General features: G+C 50.9%; 1 protein-coding gene and 1 pseudogene across 3 annotated transcripts in view; both read right to left on the reverse strand.

The window, feature by feature from the left end:
- FGFR1 (fibroblast growth factor receptor 1) overlaps positions 1-21,410 on the reverse strand; it is a 55,208-nt gene that overhangs the window by 5,395 nt on the left and 28,403 nt on the right. Inside the window, exons 3-10 of one of the 3 annotated variants that reach the window (XM_058433357.1) lie at positions 11,482-11,748; positions 10,168-10,251; positions 9,738-9,910; positions 7,917-8,040; positions 6,308-6,498; positions 3,622-3,766; positions 1,392-1,588; positions 84-229 (exon numbers count right to left, since the gene is read on the reverse strand). In XM_058433357.1, the coding sequence (XP_058289340.1) occupies positions 84-229; positions 1,392-1,588; positions 3,622-3,766; positions 6,308-6,498; positions 7,917-8,040; positions 9,738-9,910; positions 10,168-10,251; positions 11,482-11,748 (1,327 nt within the window). Of the gene's footprint in view, positions 1-83; positions 230-1,391; positions 1,589-3,621; positions 3,767-6,307; positions 6,499-7,916; positions 8,041-9,737; positions 9,911-10,161; positions 10,252-11,481; positions 11,749-21,410 lie in introns of all 3 variants that reach the window. The other 2 variants (XM_058433356.1, XM_058433358.1) reach the window with 2 other exon arrangements.
- On the reverse strand, positions 15,287-20,083 carry LOC131382263 (small ribosomal subunit protein uS10-like; annotated as a pseudogene).

The raw sequence follows: 21,410 nt of genomic DNA on the forward strand, positions 1-21,410 counted from the left end.
AAGGTGTTAGTATACACACCTTCCACCACTAGAATAGCAAGCAAGGAATGCCTTCAAAAAGTTGGGAGTTAAAGTATTATTACCTGTCCCGAGGCAGCTCCCAGCGAGGGTCTTCAGGAAGCTCATACTCAGAGACCCCTGCTAGCATGGGAGTCCCACTGGAGGAGAGCCGTGACGGCCGAACCAGAAGAACCCCAGAGTTCATGGATGCACTGGAGTCAGCAGACACCTGCAAGGAAGAGTGGGGTCACCCTAGAGCAAGAAGGGGGGACAGGGGTGACTCCTTCCCATTCCTAGTCAGGGCTTCCCAACAATGGCAGAGGCACATGTCTGTGTATCTGATGTTCTTTCCCCAACACAGAGTGGTCCAAAGACCATGGTAGACCAGGAGGCCCAACTTCTAGGACTGACCTCTTTCTGCCACGAGCTGGCCTTTCTGGACTTCACTCACCTTTAAAATAAGCAGACCAAATGCACCTCTTCCAGCTTGACATTTTATAACTGATCATTGCAGTAACAACTCTATTCTCCTGACTCTGCAAATACTTTGCCTTAGCTTATGGATTCCTAACTCCCAAAGCACCTTCCAGAATGAGCACAGGCTTCTGAGGGAATGGTCATTCTTGCACACACCTGTGCCATCTGTACCATTTCCTCCCATGGGGAAGGGTGGGCACACAGGGGACAAGGGTATGGTATGGCTGATATGGTTTGGCTGTGTCCCCACCCAAATCTCATCTTGAATTCCCACGTTATGGGAGGGACCTGGTAGGAAGTCATTGACTCATGGGGGCAGGTCTTCCCCGTGCTGTTCTTGTGATAGTGAATAAATCTCACGAGATCTGATGATTTTATAAAGGGGAGTTTCCCTGTACAAGCTCTCTTCTCGTCTGCCACCATGTGAGACGTGCCTTTTGCCTTCTGTGATTGTGAGGCCTCCCCAGCCACGTGGAACTATGAGTCCATTAAACCTCTTTCTTTTGTAAATTGCCCGGTCTTGGGTATGTCTTTCTCAGCAGCGTGAAAACGGACTAATACAGACAGTTCTATTCTCTACCCTGCACCTCTGCACTTCTAAGCAGCCCCTGGGGACAGTTCAAATTCATGCTATTGGCTGCACATTCCGTCCAAATAGGACTTCCTCCCAATCCATGTCCCAGGGGTCCGGAGGACTTGCAGTGTGATATGGAGGGTGCAGGAAATTCATGGGCTACACTAGCTCGAAACAGACTCTGCAGCACTTAGTTCATGACATTCCACTGTGCCTTGCCCAGAAGCCAGAAAACAAGGCCCAAAGCTGTAGATTAGGGACAATGGAGAGGGCAGGGCATTAGAGGCCCAGAGAGAGAGGTGGTGCTGAGTGTGCAAATCCCCCATCTACTTTCTGTTACCTGTCTGCGCAGAGGGATGCTCTTGGCCAGCTTGTGCACAGCCATCTGGCTGTGGAAGTCGCTCTTCTTGGTACCACTCTTCATCTTGTAGATGATGACCGACCCCACCATGCAGGAGATGAGGAAGGCCCCTGTGCAATAGATGATGATCTCCAGGTACAGGGGCGAGGTCATCACTGCCGGCCTCTCTTCCAGGGCTGAGTCAGTGCGAACAGGGTGTTAGCAGGCTCGGAGGGCCCCGTCCGTGCGAGGTCCTGCTCCATTAGAAAAGCAACACCTATCTCCTGTCCCCTGGGAACTTTTAGGGAGAAGAACCATGGCAGGTTCTAGCTAGGACTGGGATTGTGGCACTAGGAGGATCAGGCAACCCTCTGATCTTGGAGGCTGCCTTCAATGGACTTGAGCCATGGAAGAGGGATGGCCTAGAACCATCGTGCGACACAAGCCCCATCCTCATTAATTCCTGAGCCTCCTTGCTCAGCTGGACTGGAGAGGAACAGGCACCCAGGGATCCTGCAAGGGCCAGCTGAGAAGTCACTTCTATGTGCCTTTTTTGGTCTCCTCAGGGAGCCATGGCCCTTCTCTGCAAAGCCTCAGCACTGTGTGCGTGCACTTAACATGCGAGGACACAGGTGTTTGAGTCCTCTGTCCCTAAGAAGCCACAGGGTCCCTGAGGGCAGAGTTGGTGCCTTGTTTATTTCTGCAGGCCACAGTACCTGGTGATGGTGGCACTCACAGAATGAGGACAGAGGACAGGAGGGGAACCAGCCTGTGCCTTGCCCAATGTCCCACTTTTGGTCTGTGTCATCTCTGTTGGGGCACACAGGTAAACAGGCAAAGCTGACTTAATTCCCAAAAATAAGCTTGTTTGGTAGTTCTTTCAAATTCTACTCATAGGCCCCAACTCCTAAAACTTAAGGAAACGTGGTGGCAGCGGGTGGGGTTCCGTTTGTGATTCTCTTCTCCCACCTTCTGATTAGGATTCACCCCCCACCCCATTGCCACAGCAGCTAAGCCAGTTCGGTCCACCCTTCCCTTCAGCACGAGAGGCTGGGAGGCTTTCATCCCGGCATGCGCAGCACTGGTTTCACGGAACACGCTTTGCCCCAAGGGTGTGGACAGCCCTCCTTCTTCCACAGGCCTCCTCCCAACCTTCCCCTTTAAAACCCACCAGCCAGCCATGGAGGCGGCGCCCCGGGAACCTTCCCAGAGAGGCATGAGGCATGAGGCACCACCCTAGACTGAGCCCAGAGAACGTCCCAAGGCCTGACAAGGAGACAGCAGAGCTGATGATAGGGAGAAGTGTTGCTGTTTTTTCTTTCCCTGATGTTGAGGAACGAAGACAACTGATTGGCAGCACATGGGGAGCACAGACAGGACCAAGACAGGGATGACAATAAAAACAGAACGCTTCTCTGCCTCCAGCAGGGGCATCCGGAGACCCTGACGGGCAAGCAGGGCAGAGTGGGAAAGGAAGGGAGACAGGAGAGGGCAGTGCCAGCAGGAACAGCCAGACCCACATGCAGGACATTCCGAGAGACAGCAGCAAGCCCTGGCCCCGCAGTCACCGGCCACCACCCTGAGCAGGCTGCAGGCTCCTTCCTCCCTGGCTCAACACGCAGACCTCCCCTCTTGGGAGAGGAGAGACAGCAGCAGCCAAAGAGGGTACATGGACATCATGAAGCCTGCCTGCGGCTGCCTGAGACAGGCCTTTCTGAAGGCAGCTCAGTTCACCTGTCCAGGCTGACCTCCTTCTCCAAAGGCAATAGGATGGCAGTACAGGAGGGTGGGCTGCTCTTTGCAAGCAGCAAGCCCCACCCCTGGGCTGAGCACTTGAGAAGGGAGAAGAGGCGTAGGGTCCTGAGACTTTTCAGATGCTCAGTACCCAGCGGAGGGGGGAGGCTGCTGGACCCAAGGACAGAAGGAGCCTGCCCTGGAGAAGTCTGGCTGCAGGGTAAACCCAGATCCCGGGCATGCATTGCAATGGCCAGCGGGAGAGCAGAGGCAGGTGTATGGGTGGGAGGCCTCTGTACGCCTGCAAAACTAGGGAAGCTCTTCTCTGAGCTGAGAGGATTCAGCCCTCAAAGCTGGGGCAGGACGTGGCACCAGGCAGGCAGGAGCCCATTCTTCCAGCTCTCCTGCCTCTGAGTCTCCCCAAGCCTGGAAATGCATGCTCCCCCCGTGCCCGTGGTGAGGGCAGGACATCGAGAGGAGAAGTTACAGTGTGTACCTTCCAGAACGGTCAACCATGCAGAGTGATGGGAGAGTCCGATAGAGTTACCCGCCAAGCACGTATACTCCCCTGCGTCCTCAAAGGAGACATTTCTTAAGTGAAGCACCTCCATCTCTTTGTCGGTGGTATTAACTCCAGCAGTCTAGAAGAGACAACGGAAGCAAAATGGACAAGCACAGGACATGAGACCTCTAAGAGACGCAGAGCAAGGGAAGGAGACAGAGAGAAGGGGGACTAGAGGAAGAAATGCTCCCCCACATCTTCTTCGCAACAAGGAACAAACGAAAACCACCAGGCAGCAAAACCTGTTAGAGGAAGAGGGTGAGAGAGACCCTGAGGGAAGAACTCCGGCAGACCTGAGAAGACGACGGCTGGTTACGACCCTTCACCAGATGCTGGCAGCCACTGGCCCATCCGAGCATGCGGGCGGTGAGCGGCATGGAGAAATGGGGCCGGCGGGCAGGGGCTGTTTGGTTTCAGGTAAAGATAGCCAGGTGAACACAGGAGGGATGGCGGGGGCTGCAGAGGCACACATGCGCACGCACACACACTCGCGCGCACATGTGCATACACAGCCAGCAGACGCGAGTATGCAAGGGAATGCCTAACCCCTTCTTCTCTCTCTTTTTTAAGAGATGGGGTACCATTCTGTCAACCCAGGCCGAGGTGCAGTGGCATAAACACAGTTCACTGCAGCCTTGACCTTCTAAGGTCAGGCAATCCTCCTGCCTCAGCCTTCAGACTAGCTGGGACTACAGACACACGCCAACATATGTGGCTAATTTATTTAATTTGTAGAGATGGGGTCTTGCTATGTTGTCCAGGCTGGTCTCAAACTCCTGGCTTCAAGCGATCCTCCCACCTTAGCCTCCCAAAGTGCTGGGATTACAGGCATGAGCCACCGTGCCTGGCCTATGGCCCCTTCTCTTAATCGCCACTCACTCACACCTTCAGTCTGAAGTACCATTTGTAACACAGCAAGACCGTGTCCCCGTGAGTCCTCGCATGGATCCACACACAGCCAAGGAACACACAGAAGGCAGAGAGGGAACCCACAGACACCAACACAATACCAAACCAAACCAGCCTCCCAGGCCGGGTATTTTTCCATGGCTCTGGGCACTAGAAATACAGTAGGGTGGCAAGGACAGTCCGGTACTGGCTTCCCCGCCTGCCCCAGCAGCTTGGGGCCTATATCAAATCCCCAGCACAGGGTCCCATCCATCTCCCCATTACCTTTTGCCACAGGTCTGGTGACAGTGAGCCACGCAGACTGGTTAGCTTCACCAATATAATTGGAAACCTTACACACATACTCCCCGCTCTGGGCCTCTGTCACATTGAACAGGGTCAGCACCTCCGCATCCGAGCTATTAATCCCCGAATGCTGGAACAAACCAACGACACACCAGTCAGTTGGGCAAAGCTGAGACATGGCCACACACGTTGCTCCTGTGTAACTTTCAGGCAGGCCCAGGGAGCGAAGGGAGATATTAAGTGAGATTTATTATCTTTCCCTTTTAGATTTTTTTTTGACGCAGTCTCACTCTGTCACCCAGGCTGGAGTGCAGTGGCGTGATCTCAGCTCACTGCAACCTCTGCCTCCTGGGTTCAAGCAGTTAGCTTTGCCTCAGCCTCCTGAGTAGCTGGGACTACAGGTGCCAACCACTACGCACGGCTAATTTTTGTATTTTTAGTAGAGATGGGGTTTCACCATGTTGGCCAGGCTGGTCTCAAACTCCTGACCTCAAGTGATCTAAAGTGCTGGGATTACAGGCATGAGCCACTGCGCCCGGCCTTCTTTCCCTTGTACAAGGACGGAACAAGTGGACTTCAAAAGTCCAAAGCATTTGATTTAAAAAAAAAAAAAAAAAATCACTGCTTCAAATGGAATGTTCTATTTGTGTTTAACCCACTCCCTCCAGGACTGGAGCAGGGGTTGTGAGTGGAGACAGTGGCGAATGACCTACAGAGCAGTTTTAGCACCAGCAGCAAAGAAGAGAAGGGAGGGCCAGTATATCTCTGACAGCCAAGCCAGGGGAGGATGAGGTCTAACTCTGGGACAAAGAGGTAAACAACTTTCCCAGCTTCTGGTTCCTTCCTGTTGCGAGATCCACTGGAGATTTAGGCAATTACCTTCCCTGGATTAATGGAGCATTCAGGGACAATGAATGTCTGGGAGTGAGAGGAAAAAGGAAGAAAACGCCATTACTCCTCATATGGCTTAGAATTTATATGTGGCATTTGTTTTTCCACCTCTTCATAAGAGATGCTCTTATGCACCCCATTCGCCAGAAAGATCGTACATAACTTGGGACACAGGGCTAAGACTGGGAAACGCTTGGTGGAAAGGCTCTGGTTTCGGGCAATGAAAAGGCAGGGGTCCAAATGCCTTCCTTATGTAGCTGACCCCAAAGCCCCAGTGACGTTGCTCTCAAAGCTTATTACAGACCAGCATCACCCACCCCTGCAGCCCTCTGTTCCCAGCTCACCTCCACTTTGTGACCTCTGTCACTAGTCCTGGGGGATGTGGCTAGATCCCTACTGAGATGGAATGTGTGTGCCTGAAGGGTGAGGAATGATCCTATTCGGAGGCACTGAGCCTGCCCACAGGAACTTGAGCCTCTGAGACACTGGTCTCCTTCCCAGTAGACTGGCCCACGAAGACTGGTGCCATGATTACCTTCAAGATCTGGACATAAGGCAGGTTGTCTGGACCAATCTTGCTCCCGTTCACCTCGATGTGCTTTAGCCACTGGATGTGCGGCTGCGGGTCACTGTACACCTTACACATGAACTCCACATTGCTACCCAGGGCCACTGTCTTGTTGGCGGGCAACCCTGCTTGCAGGATGGGCCGGTGAGGGGACCGCTCTGTGGAAGACGGGAGAGGAGGTGCTTGTCATGGGGACCTTGCCATGGCTAAAGAGGGGTGGGCTCACCTGTGCCCCACTTGGCTTTCCCAGTGATGGGTTGTAAACCTCCCAGCACTTCTGCTGAGCACAAGCCTCTCAAAACAGAGCTGGGGAAAGGGACACCCTCTCTTCAGGCCCTAAGCCATCAGGATCCTCCTCCCCAAGGCAGTCATCATATTTACAGTCACAGTAAATCGCTCATGCTTTAATGGAGAACCTTCTAACTCAGTTGCACCCCTAGACCTCAGCACAACCTGCTCCTCCTTAAGTAAAACCAGAGTCACTTTGACTCCTGCTATTCAAAGTGTGGTCCACGAGCAGTGCTACCAGCATCCCCTAGGAGCTTGTTAGAAACGCGGAATCTCAGATCTTACCCCAACCTCTTGGATCAGAATCTCCTTTTCACCTTTTTTTAGAGGCAGGGTCTCACTCTTGTCACCCATGCTGGAGCGCAAGGGTGTCATCATAGCTCACTGCAGCTTCGAAGTCCTGGGCTCAAGTGATCTTCCCACCTCAGTAGCCTCAGTTACTCAGCTGGGACTACAAGTACATGCCACTGCACTGGGCTAATTTTTAAAATTTTTTTATAGAGACAGGGTCTCACTGTGTTACCCAAGGCTGGTCTCACACTCCTGGCCTCAAGCAATCCTCCAGCCTTGGCCTCCTAAAGTGATGGGATCACAAGCATGAGTAATCCCATCACGCCACCTGGAGCTCATAAGCCACTGCACCTGGCCACAATCTCCTTTCTAGACCCTGTCATCATAATCAAGAACACTGGCTGAGAGATTCTGCACCCAATGATCTCTAGGGAGTGAGTTTCGGAACTCCCAGGAGGAAAAGGTTGCAGTAATAGCTCCAAGAGTCTCAATGTTCTTCCTAGAGTCTCCTGTTGCCCTGAAGTTGGCACAGGTGTGCAGTTCTGCATTAGCAAGGTGTCTGACCTTTCTGAGCCTATGCGCCTGTGCTCCTGTGCAGGGCTAGACTAATACTGCCCACCTTGCAGGTGTGCCACGAGCATTACAGGGCAGGTATTTAAGGAGCCTGGCATATTGCTGGCATTAAGCGACAGCTCCTGTTACGCTGCATTTAACACCTCTCCAACAGCGCCTCCTTCAGGACAGACTCTGAACAGCACCTTCCATTTCACAGTGACAACCAGCTTTGACACATGTTACTGTCTGATCTTAACGCTATTTTAACAGATAAGAAAAGTGAGGCTCAAAAGGGAGAAGTGACCTGCTCAAGGTGACAAAGCCAAGAAGTGCCAATCGCTATCCTGACTCTGCCCCTAAGAAACCTGGACACCCCAGCTGTGTTCTCCAAGCCCGGCTCTTCCCGCTAAACTCATTCCTCCGGCTGCCTCTGCCCTCATACCCACGACATCCAGCTGGTACGTGTGGTTGATGCTGCCGTACTCATTCTCCACAATGCAGGTGTAGTTGCCCTTGTCAGAGGGCACCACGGAGTCCATTATGATGCTCCAGGTGGCATAACGGACCTGAGGGGAAATGCCAAAGGGGTACATTGAGGGTCTGGAGGAAAATGCAGGCAGAAGCCCCATGACAATGTCGGCACCCTGTGGCATCTGCCCTCCATATCAGAGCCTGGTGGTACAGGGCCCCAGGCTGCAGGGTTGGCTAGGACAAGGCACGGATTGCCCCCCTACCAGCCCATTTACACTCTGCAAGTTGGCAGATGGGGTGTAAAGACTCCAGAAGTCTCCAATGCAATGTTCAAGGTCATTCGTGATCCAGATAGATGTGCCTTCTGCAAACACTCCCAAATACACCAAGAATGTTCCCAACTGTGCACCTCTCCTATTACACTAAGAAACCAGCCCCCACTGCCCTTGACAGCTCATTTCAAAAACCATCTCCTCCAGTCCAGTCTCTGGTCAGAACTGTGCTCACCCTTTCCTCTGCCTACCAAAGCACTGATCACAGTCTACTTTTTACGGTAGCTGCTCATGGACATTTGCCTCCTATCAGACTGGAAAATTTTTATGGGCAGGAACGCTATCTTGCAGCATTTAAAGCATGGTGTCTTGCATGTAGCGAGTGCATGGTGAATTAATTTAAAATATTACTGGCTGGGTGTGGTGGCTCTCGCCTGTAATCCCAGCACTTTGGGAGGCCCAGGCGGACAGATCACTTGAGGTCAGGAGTTCAAGACCAGCCTGGCCAACATGGGGAAACCCCGTTTCTACTAAAGATACAAAGATTAGCTGGGAATGGTGGCCCGCACATCCCAGGTACTCGGGAGGCTGAGGCAGGAGAATGGCATGAACCCGGGAGGCGGAGCTTGCAGTGAGCCAAGATGGCACCACTGCACTCCAGAGTGAGACTCCATCTAAAAATAAATAAATAAATAAATAATAAAAAAAATAAAAATGCTTACACCCTTTAAAGTTAGTAATTTCACTTGTAACAATCTGTCCTAAGGAAGCACACTTAAAAATGCTGACAGAGATTCACTGCAACATTATTTATTATGGTGAAAAACCAGAAAATACCTAATATCACAAAATAGTTCATTAAATTATGGGACTTTTTTTGTTGTTTTTTGGAGACAGTCTCGCTCTGTCACTCAGGCTAGAGTGAAATGACGCGATCTCAGCTCACTGCAACAACGACCTCTGTCTCCCGCGTTCAAGCAATTCTCCTGCCTCAGCCTCCCCAGTAGCTGGGACTACAGGAGCCTGCCACCATGCATGGCTAATTTTTTGTATTTTTAGTAGAGAGGAGGTTTCACCATGTTGCCCAGGCTGGTCTCGAACTCCTGAACTCAGGCAATCCACCCACCTCAGCCTCCCAAAGTGACAGGATTATAGGCGTGAGCCACCATGCCCAGCCAAATTATGGGATTTAAAAATAATGGAATCTTATACAGTCATGAAAAATTACGTTTCAAATATTCATGCTTGAAATATATCATGAAAAGACTCATGTTAACAAATGACAAGGCAAGGAAATTACATACATGATGTGTTCAACTATGTAAAAACCATATTACACAGAGAGAAGACTGAAGAAATTTTTAAACTTTATTTGCATTTTTTTGTATTTAAAAATTTTAATGAATAACCTGTATAGGTGGAAAGTATTACTTAAAACAATGAAAAGCATGTAATCAGGACTTCCTAACTCGGCCTCTCCTGTTCCCGTTACTCTAACTTTCGCATGCACACAGACATACCTTGTAGCCTCCAATTCTGTGGTCAGGTTTGAATTCTTTGCCATTTTTCAACCAGCGCAGTGTGGGGTTTGGGGTCCCACTGGAAGGGCATTTGAACTTCACTGTCTTGGCAGCCGGCACTGCATGCAATTTCTTTTCCATCTTTTCTGGGGATGTCCAATATGGAGCTACGGCTGCCCGGGGAAAGCCGAGAGAGACAGGCAGGGTGGAGAGGAGCAGCTGGTCAGGCTCAGGAGCAGGGCCCAGGCCAGGACCTGGAGGTGTCCTGCCCATCTGCCCAACACCTGTGAGCAGTGTCTGGCACTTAGCAGAACAGGCACCGTGACCCCATGTGCCCTCTCCTCCTCCCCTTTCAGCCTTCCCCTCCCCTCTTAAACCCAACGCCCAGACCCAAAGGGCAGTAAGATAGGAAACAGTGTCTCACGCATACGGTTTGGTTTGGTGTTATCTGTTTCTTTCTCCTCTGAAGAGGAGTCATCATCATCATCATCATCCTCCGAGGAGGGGAGAGCATCTATGGGAAGAAGAAGGGGCACTGAGGTTCCTCCTAGGGACCCCTAGATTTCACCAAGGCTAGTGCAGTTCCAGATGAACATGGACACCCTCCCCATGGGGATCCCAGTCCCACTGCTCTCTTGGTGGGATGGAAACTGTTTAACAACAGTTCCTGTGCGTGTTTCCTTCCTTCCCCAAAGCACTGCCCCCACTGCCTGGAAGCCTTCACACTGGGTGGTTCCATCAGGGTCAGCTGTTCCTATATAACTTAATTCCGTCCTACATTCAAAGGCTCTCTCTCAACTCGTGGTGCCACCTGGGTGTGCTGGAGCCAGGTAGCCTGTATTCTTCTTTGGACGGCTGACTATAGGGAAACCCAGGCAGGTCTAGACACACTGTGGCTAGACGCTATTTCCAAAGGATGGGCTGAACACCCCACAGTCAGAATTTTTCTAGCATGTGTCCACTAAGGTTTGGGGGCTGCTCCTTAATCAGAGCAGATAGGGCACCCACCACCCCAGCAGCTGCCAACACCTCTCGCCAGTAAGTATTTATTTCTTATAAGAACACACTTGATACACATGTGGTCACCCATCAGGGTTCATGCCAGATCTTTCTCCAGTCCTTCCTATCACCTTTGGGGACCTGGTGCCAAGTCCATACCCTGAGGTGCATAAATGGCATAAAGAAAATTTCAGCTCCACTTCCTCAACTCCTAGTTTTGTGAAAGGCACATTCTAAGAGTGGCAAGTTCCCAAGTTCACAGAGCTCCAGGGCTCCCTGGCTGCCCTCGCACAGCTCCCGTGCGGTGCACCTGGGTTCCTCTCCAGCAGAGCAGGGATCCCACCACCTGTTCAGGGGCTCTAATCACTAAGCCGAGTACCAAGTCCAAATGGCAAGGGAGTGATGGGGTGGAAGCTGGCCGAGCACCACTTAGCCTCCTGGAGATCTGGGCAAGCTGTGGTGGAAAAAAATCACAGGGTCTTAACATCCCAAGAGCCCTGGCAATCACCTCCGAGGTGTGTCCTGGAAGCCCCAAATCTCCAGCCCTGGGGCCCACCCCACCTAGTCACCTCTCTGAGAGCCAAGCCACGCGGCAGGCAGGGAGCAATGTTAGTGGGCAGCAGTTTCTGAAGCAGAGTGGGGGCAGATCATGGAGGGGGAGGAGGTTCACCTTCCCCTGAAACTGGCAGAGAGGGTTGGAGGGGGTGGGTCTAGGGAGGGGCAAGGGCAGGGCTTGGCTACCAACCTGAAACATTGACGGAGAAGTAGGTGGTGTCACTGCCCGAGGGGCTGCTGGTTACGCAAGCATAGAGGCCGGAGTCTGCGGGCACGGAGTCCTGCACCTCTACCTCCTCCCCTGTGATGCGGGTGCGGTTGCTTTCCGCCAGCTGCACCCCGTCCCGCAGCCAGTTGATGCTCTGCACATCGTCCCGCAGCCGACAGCGAAGCTGCAGCAGGTCACCGGGGTGGACCAGGAAGGACTCCACTTCCACAGGGGCTCCCCAGGGCTGGGCTGCAGCCACCACGGGGCCGGGAAGGGAAGCCAAGGGGCGAGAGAGGAAGACAGGGAGAGGGGAGGAGGGAAGAGACAAAGGGAATTACGCTGGCCACACGGAGCCGCACCGTCCTGGGCCATCACTTACTGGAGGCTACTGAGCCAGGGCAGTGGGAGTTGGAGCATGGGTCAGTGGGGAAACGGCTGGCTGCCTGGGAACCCCCATCTCTTTTCCACCCCACTCCACCAAAAGTCAAAGGAAGAAAGAGGCAAAGTTAGGAAGCAGCTGTAGCAGCATTAAGCGGATCACATTTCATTTCCCCCCATCCTAAGGGGAAAGGTTGGCCCTCCCCAGGACTTCTTTGTGTCCGGAGCTGCCCCCTCCCCAGACGCTCAGTTCTTTGCCAAGATCACCACTTGCCAGAGGAACACCCCATTTCCTTTGGGTTAGCTCAGCCTCACCCTTCCCTAGCAACAGCTGAACAAACCCCGCCCCTCAAAACCCCAGGAGCCCCTGCCCAAGTCGAGAGAAAGCAATTTGTCAACCGGGGTCTGACCAGGATTCGTATGATTCGGCGAGGGTGGGGGTCTGGCCCCTGACGCGTCAGAGGCACATGTTGGGGGGGCAGCCCAAGGAGAGGTCAGCTCAGGGAACCTCTTGCTAACAGGTGTCAGGGCAGGGGATTTGGAGCTGTTGACTATACTAGGACCGGAGGCTACAGCTGCCATAAAACCCACACTTGCTCTGGCAGCAGGAGCTGTCGCACACAAAGGTCCTTTCTCCTCAGCCCTCTGCCTGGGCACACCCTCTCAGGCCCCCCACCATCCACCCTCCCTCCCCGTGACCCATCCTTCTCTGTCCCTGGGTGGGAGCACTGGACCCACCGGGGTGTCCGCACCTCACAAGATCTGATACCACCAAGAGCACCTGTCCCTCCCCTGACCAATGCCTCTTCCCGCACGTGTTCAAGAAGGCCCGTGGCCCGGACACACCTGAGTCCACCATCCTGGGCTGTTACCCATCTCCTCAACACACCCCTCTGCACTCACGAGGGGAAATGAAGTTTCTATTTCCTTTTAGGATGTTCAAAAGTACTCCTGGCATCTTCCACCTCTCACCTACCACCCACATCCCGCCCACAGTGTTGGAGAGGACTTTTCTCACCATTTGTTCACCGTAAGAGACTCAGTGGCGACTGCTGCTCCCCGACGCATAAGGCTCTGAAACAGCATGCTCTCCCTCAGCCCCTGCTGTGGCTCACGGCTGCCCCAGTGGCCACAGGGCCCCCGATTTTTTTCTGTCCAGCTCTCACTACTCACTCCTCTGTCTCAGCCTAGTTGGTGACTTCTCCTCGAGGGCGGTGCTGACTCCCAGTCTGGGTCAGGTGCCCTCCCCCTCCTGGCACCTGTCACACTGAAGGGCAGTCCTCTTTCTGAACCTGAGTGTGGGGATGTGTCGTCAGTACTTTCAAATCCCCGGCACCTACTACGATGCCTGGCGTCCAGGAGTTGCTCAAGAAATGCTTGCTCAATAAATACCACACGTGCAGTCACCCTGGCTCTTCACTGCCTTCCTTTCTAATCTCCCTTTTCTCTTTCACTCCCCCTTATTTGAAACAGGGTCTTTCTCAAGTGCTCAACAGGCTTCCGCTAGAAACCTTAAAAATGAAAATGGGTGTCCCGCGCAACGTGACCTGCAACTGACAGGAGCTGACAGTGGTTTCTCTCAGGGGGGCCAAGGTTGCAGACCCAGTCCTGCATTGACCCATGGGCTTTATCTTAAATAAGAGTTGTCAGAAACAGGGGCGCTGCTTTAAAAAGGCTCAGAAACCACTAGGCTTGCACACATTTTTGTGAGTCCGGTCAAGGGGAACACCACAAAGGTGAGTAGACCACACAACTGATTAAAAATAAGCTTTTGCGGGCCTTAGAAAAAGTTATTCTTTCCATTTTTAACGGTCTGTGGTTTTGCCATAAGAAGGTAGGAGAAAAGCAGTTTAGACTCGACTCTTAAGGAACAGGGCAGACACTTCTATTGATCAAATCTCATTTCCCTCAAATGACCTCAGTGATTAAATATTTTGCAGCTTGTGATCTGTGTAACCCGTTGGTCAAGAGTAAACTTGAATTCTTACCCTCTGGCATTACAAGGCCTATTGCAGCCGGTCCCAGAGAAAAAAGCAGCTCCCAAAGACAAAAACGTAGCAAAGAGAACCCCCAGGCACTTATTTCCCCCCCAAGAGAAAGCAGCAAAGGAACACTGGCCCTGGTGAGACCCGCTCTAGCTGATACCAGCTTGGATCCGTAACTTCCTGCCCATCCCAACCAGAATATGCAAACAAAACTCCACTATACGTGATCTCTAAAAGCCTCAAGAATCAGCTCGCTTTCCTCCTGATGATGCAGGCTTAGACCCTGGTTCCCTTCCAAACGTGGCTCAGGTATGCTCTGTTCTATCCCTTTCCCGGAACCACCTTGGGATAATTTTTTTTTTTTTTTTTTTTTTTGCTTTTTTTGCCCAGGCTAGAGTGAAGTGCTGCGATCTCGGCTTACCGCAACCTCCGCCTCCCGGGTTCAAGTGATTCTCCTACCTCAGCCTCCTGAGTTGCTGGGATTACAGGCATGTGCCACCACACCCAGCTAATTTTTGTATTTTCAGTAGAGAAGGGGAATGTTGGTCAGGCTGGTCTAAAACTCCTGACCTCGTGATCTGCCTGCCTCGGCCTCCCAAAGTGGCTGGCATGACCCACAGCGCCCAGCCAGGATAATCTTTTAAATGGCCTCCCTGGGGCTGCAGCTCAGACTCCCGCTTCCAAGCTGTCATGTGCTTGACATTATTTTCCTGATCAAAATCTACCCTGTGTACAGAATAAAATCCACATCCCTGCCTCACCTTCAAGACTCCCTGCAATCGGCTTCCACTCTCTCCACTCAGCCCCATTCTCTCTACCAGGGGCTGTCCCTCCCCACCGTGTTCCCCCACCCCCCAGTTGGGATGCTTTCAGCCACGGCTGCATCCTCCCTGGCATGGGAAAGCTTACTCCTTCCTGAGGACTGTCAGCACCACTCCAGAGTCCTCCTGCCCCAAACTACTCAAAGTCCACCATCCAAAATGTCCAGGGGCTGGGCACAGTGGCTTATGCCTGCAATCCCAGCACTTGGGGAGGCTCAAGTGCAGGAGGCAGGAGGCTCACTTGAGCCCAGGAGTTCAAGACCAGCCTAGGCAACATAGTGAGACCTCATCGCTACAAAAAAATTTAAAAATTAGCCAGACTTGGTGGCATATGCCTGTAGTCCCAGCTACTTGGTGGGCTGAGACAGGATTGCTTGAGCCCAGGAGTTGGAGGCTACGGTGAGCTATGATCATGCCACTGGACGGGACGACCAAGACACTTTTTTTTTTTTTTTTTTAAGACAGAGTTGCTTTGTTGCCCAGGCTGGAGTGCAGTGGCACAATCTCGGCTTGCTGCAACCTCTGCCTCCCAGGTTCAAGCCATTTTCCCACTTCAGCCTCTGGAATAGCTGGGACTACAGGCATATGCCACAATGGCTGGCTTATCTTTGTATTTTAGTAGAGATGGGGTTTCACCATGTTAGCCAGGCCTTGAACTCCAGACCTTAAGTGATCCGCCCGCCTTGGTCCTTGCATCTTCAGTTAGCAAGTGCTGGGATTACAGGTGTGAGCCACTGCACCCAGCCAGACCCTGTCTTAAAACAAAACAAGAAACTAGGAAGCCTTGTTTATACCAATGTCTCATCTCTAATTCTCTGTAAAACAGTTACCATCTGAACCACACAAATTCACACTCAATTACATTCCATTTTGTATTGTTTCTGTTTTTTTAAACAGCAGACAGGTAATTCACATGTGGTAATAGTCATCCATTTAATGGTTTTTGTATATTCAGAGTTGTGCAATCATTTACCACAATCTCACTTTAGAACATTTTTACCATCGCCCACCCCTCAAAAAATACCTGACCCATAATAGTCACTCCTCCATCCCCTATCCCCAGTCTAAGCAACCACTAATCTGCTGTCTATGGATTTGGCTATTCTAGATATTTCATATCAATAAAATCATACAATATGTGATCTTTTGTGACTGGCTTCTTTCACTTAGCATGTGTTCAAACTTCCTCCATGTTATAGCATAGAATCAGCACTTTGTTCCTTTTAATGACCTAATAATATTCAATTGTGTAGACATACCACATTGCAGTCATCAATTGACAGACATTAGGTATAATGTTTCTTTCTTTTTAAAAAAATAAGTTAAAATTTCAACATGTTGCCCAGGCTGGTCTTGACTCCTGGACTCAAGCAACCCACCCACCTTGACCTCCCAAAGTGTTGGGATCACAGGCGTTGAGCCGCTGCGCTCAACCCATATTGCTGCTGCTGCTTTTTTTTTTTTATATATATATAACAACTGCTAATCAATTTATTAAAATAGTTGACTTTGAGCATCTGCAATGGTGACTTCCACCTCAATTCCTGGCTCAACACTGATGGAAGTCAACTGCTTAACAATCTCAGAAGGACTGTGCAAGTCAGTGGGTAGCTTGTGGATTCTCATCTGGAAACGATCCCATGTCTCTGAACCTTCACCACAAGGAGATTTTCTTATAGTGATTCTCAAAGTCTTGGCAGGCATTCAAACTGGTCCCTTCACCTTGACATTCTTTTCCTTTCCTCCTCTGAATCAAGTCAGCACACACCTTCTCCAGGGATTTTAGGCTGCGGCTCATTAGAGGGATTCGAATTTGGTGAATGGTCACCTCCAGCTTCACAGGTGTTTTTTGGTATCTTTAAAAGCCATGGCTGCAGTGCGGCTTCCTGGCTGACTTGTTAGGAACAGCGGTAAGTGAGGAGCAGGAGTGGGCGGACTGCAACTCTGCACCACTTATGACTGCATCTTTCTCAAAGAGCTATGTTGCTTCTTTTTTTTGTTTTGTTTTTTTGAGACAGAATTTCACTCTTGTTGCCCAGGCTGGAGTGCAATGGCATGATCTCGGATCACTGCAACCTTTGCCTCCCCGGTTCAAGCAATTCTCCTGCTTCCGCCTCCCGAGTAGCTGGGATTATTACAAGCATGTGCCGCCATGCCCGGCTAATTTTGTACTTTTAGTAGAGATGGGGTTTCACCATGTTGGTCAGGCTGGTCTCGAACTCCTGACCTTGGATGATCCACCTGCCTCGGCCTCCCAAGGTGCTGGGATTACAGACGTGAGCCACCATGCCTGGCCTGTATTGCTTCTTAATTGTCCAAAATGTCCAAGTCTCTCCTAGCAATTAGCAAGCAACTCAGCGCAGATGTACCTGTTATAATTTTCCCACAGTGCCTAACAATGTCAAAAACCCAGAGACTACTCAATAGGTCCAGAACTGAATCTGGCATCCGGCAAAAGCTAATTTTCAGAGGAACTAAAAATCAGCCTAACCTTGGGTTCTAGCGGCTTTTTCTCCATGGCCAGGAGTGCTCTTGGTGTGTGTCAGGTTCTCCGTTTACAAAGCAGGGATGATGCCACTTTCTTATAGGAGGAGATGGAACCAACTGCTTGTATGCTTTCTGGGCCCTGCTTGACCGCGTCACAACCCCGTCCAGTGGCCCTGACCTTGGGGAGTTCTATGTAAGGTGGCTGATTTGGGGGCATGACTGCTCACTAGCACCCTGCAATTACCAGGTCAGTACTTTCCATTCTCTTTTGGTCTTTCCAGTGTCCCTCACTTATGTTCTTATTAGAAAGGTCCTTGCCTCTTCAGCTCCAGCTGCCCTAAGCTGGCCTTTCTCTGGTCAAGACCAACAGGCCAGGGTGTCGTTAGGTGTCTATTAGCAAGAGAAAAGCTACCTGAGACTTTTATTGGACTGGCCAAGAAAGATGAAGAAAAGAAAGCCACTTTATTGTTCAGTCACTTGAAACCAACATTCCAACTCTTGGAGAACCTAATTAATCGGAATCAGATACAAAGGTTGTCCTCAAAATGCACAATGGGGATGCTGTGAGGGAAGCAGCACCAAAACACTTTCTTTATGCATCTGTTTCCTGAGAGATGAGGTGGGGAATGGAGGCTGGAGGGCATCTGGTATCTGGATTCCCTGGTGACCTAGCCTGCGGCTGAAAAAGACTGGCTGTTCACTATTACAGGCTCTAGGTGCCATGTGTTAACAGTGCATTGTGGACTGGGTGCAGTGGCTCATGCCTGTAATCCCAGCCCTTTGGGAGGCCAAGGTGGGAGGATTGTTTGAGGCCAGGAGTTCAAAACCAGCCCTGGCAGCATAGTGAGACCCTGTCTCTGCGAAAAATAAAAAAATTAGCCAGGCATAGTGGTGCATGCCTGTAGTCCCCAGGCACTTGGGAGGCAGAGGAAGGAGGATCCCTTGAGCCCAGGAGCTCAAGGCTGCAGGAGCTATAATCTTGCCACTGCACTCCAGCCTAGGCAACAGAGACCCTGTCTCAACAACAACAACAAAAGTACACTGTGAAAAAAAAGGTGCCTTATGCTTTGATGCCAATAGAATGGAGTCACCGTTCTCATCAACAGGAGTGGGAAGGTCAGGGTTAGGGTTTGCCTTGAACATCGTTAGAGAACTCAGGCTGCTGATCTCATTACCACGCAGGTTCCCGGATCAAAGCAGCTGGCGGGTGGACCTTGGGAATTTGTGCAGGCTGCAACCAGTGCTCCTGTTAGTGTGAGTGACAGGGACTCATACATCAAACCTACCCTGCTTCTCTAAGGTGTCTCTATCCCCTAAGAAGGAATTAGGAGCCCACCAGAGACCCACACTTTTTGATAATCCTCAAGGAAGCAGCTAGAAAGGACAGAGGCAGGGGTGGGAGGGGACTTTCCCATGGTGCTTTCAAGTTCAGGAACACGATTAATGATAATGAGGCCCTACTGAGTCCCTCTTCCCCTCCTACTTTCCCCCCAAATACTGCAGGCTTGTACTCCCAACAAGCCAACAGGTATGGCATTTTGCTTCTAGCAGGACTGGACAAAAATCTCCCACAGTCATTTAGAAGGCAGTTCTGGGATCTTGGCTCACTGCAACTTCCGCCTCCCAGGTTCAAGTGATTCTTGTGCCTCAGTTCCCTGAGTAGCTGGGACTACAGACAAGCGCCCACCACGCCCGGCTAATTTTGTATTTTTAGTAGAGATGGAGTTTTGCCATGTTGGCCAGGCTGGTCTTGAACTCCTGACCTTAAGTGATCCACCCACCTCGGCCTCCCAATTCTTGATTCTAAATCTGTGTCTTCCACCAGCCATGGGCTCTGTAAAAGGTGAGGGAATGGAACCATGAGAGGCCCAAACCCATACAAACCTTGCTATTCTTGTGACAAGATGAGACCTCAGTTCTCAAAATCCAAGGAGGGGTCAGGGAACTTTCTTCAACATAGCTACCATTAGGTGACTCTGGGAGCCCTTGTCACTGTGCAAGGAGAAATGGGTGAAGCAAATGCCCAGAAGGCATATGTCTTGCCCTAACAGGGGTCTAAGATTTGCACAGCACCTTAATATGGATGAAGATTTTATATTGCAACATGAGACAAATGGAGAATGTCAGGACCAAGTACAGGCAGGTCCAGCACAGGCTCTGACATCATGAAACAAAGTATCAGCAGTGAGAGCAGAGGTTGGACAAAATGACAGGGAAGGGAGAGGAGAGGATTTAGATGAGAAATGAAATGTCTGTGGGGAACAGAAGAGAATGAAGTGCTTACAGGCATGGCTGTACCCTGCTCTGAGGGGCAGTGGGAGATGAGGCCAGGCTGTACGGCCGGCCAGGAACAGAAGGTTCATTGGAGAAAACAGTAACAAATAATGATTTCAATTTGTAAGTTGAGGGATAGAAGAGAGCCACCAAAGATATCCCAGGGAACATACCTCTCTGCAAAGACTATGAATGTAGGGCATTCATGCCACATGGACAAACACACCTGAAAATGTATTTTGAAATACCACTTCACCAGCCTGGTCCCATAGCAGCCACTCTGGTCTGGAAGTTATCCATCCCCAAACCTCACAACTTAACAGGAACCCAGTGAAGAATAACAACATATTTGCATAGCACTTTGCAATTTACCATGTGCCTTCCCATATATTATCTAGGGATCCATAAACATCTGAGTAAACAGCAATACTACTACTGGCCAATATTTCCAGCATGCTCACTATATGCCATAGGCCGCGCAAAGCTTTTAACAGAGACCCTCCCATTTCATCCTCATAGGAAACTAATGAGGTTGATCCTACTATGATTTCTATCCTATGGATGCGGAGGCTTACTACATACCAGCATAGCTCTCAGCATGTGTTAACTTAGAATCTTGTGAAGTATTTAAGAGTTAGAATTATTATCTTCGGGTCCAGCGCAGTGGCTAACACCTGTAATCCTAGCACTTTGGGAGGCCAAAGTGGGTGGATCACCTGAGGTCAGGAGTTTGAGACCAGCCTGGCCAACATGGTAAAACCCTATTTCTACTAAAAATACAAAAAATTAGCGAGGCGTGGTGGTGCACGCCTGTAATCCCAGCTACTGAGGAGGCTGAGGCAGGAGAATCACCTGAACCTGGGAGGCGGAGGTTGCAGTGAACCGAAATTACACCACTGCACTCCTGTACTCCAGCCTGGGTGACAGACCCAGACTCCATCTCAAAAAAAAAAAAAAAAAAAAGGAATTATCTTCAGAGGGGGAAACTGGGGCACAGAAAGATTTGGGATTAGTCCAAGATGGCCCAGCTAGGTTGCTAAGTGGCAGAGCTGGGATTCAAACACAGGTAGCCTGGTTCTCCAGAATCCACATACATAAAGAGTCCAGCTTTACCGCTTTGCAAGGTAGCCTCAATCTTCACAGTGTCTTGACTTCCCCAGGTGAGGAAGCCCTTCTGGTTCAGCCCTTTGATTCTGTCTAATGGCACCTCCTGCATCCTACCTCCTCCCGTGAGATTCTGAAGTTGGTTGCTTTGGCCTTATCCTCCCCTCCTTCCCTCATTTCCTCAAGCCCATAGCTCATATCAATCATTACCTTACAGTTGAGTGCTTTTAATTATAAAATGCACTCTCCTGCCCCTGTGACTCCAGCAGGCTCTCGGCTGTCCAAATGTGGCAGGTGAGAAAATGGGGGAGGTGTTCATTGTGATTGCAGCAGACTCAAGACCAGTAACAATGCCCTGTTTTGGCATTGCACTTAATATTTCATAGGGCCTGCTTCTTCATGTCCAGGTGACTTGTGTTCCTTCCCATTTGAACATGGAAAAATGGCTCCCAAAGTCACAAAACAGGGACAAGCTCTAGAGGCTGCATGTGCTGGGTCCTGGCCCCTCCACTGTGTCCAGTTTCTCTTCGAGGGCTCAGTCCAGCCAGCACTGTCACAGCACGTGGGGTGATGAGGGGTGGCCCACTCCAGGTCTGTGCCACTCTGCCTGGGCCACAGGAGACAGCACCCTGACTCCCCTGTCCTCAGCTCAATCCCCAGCAGTCACCTGACACCTTCTCTTCTCGAGCCCCTCAGAGCCCCTCACCGTTGATTACAGCTTACAGCTGATGACCCCTGATGACCCACTGAGAAGATTAAGAACACGAGGCAAAAGAGCTGGTCCGCCCTCCCCCTTGGGCCACATCCTCAGGACTGCAGAGGGCTCACAAGGGTCCCAGCTTTCAAGTCCTGACTGCTCTAG

The sequence above is a fragment of the Hylobates moloch genome, unplaced genomic scaffold (assembly GCF_009828535.3).
Source record: "Hylobates moloch isolate HMO894 unplaced genomic scaffold, HMol_V3 SCAFFOLD_22, whole genome shotgun sequence".
Taxonomy (NCBI): domain Eukaryota; kingdom Metazoa; phylum Chordata; class Mammalia; order Primates; family Hylobatidae; genus Hylobates; species Hylobates moloch.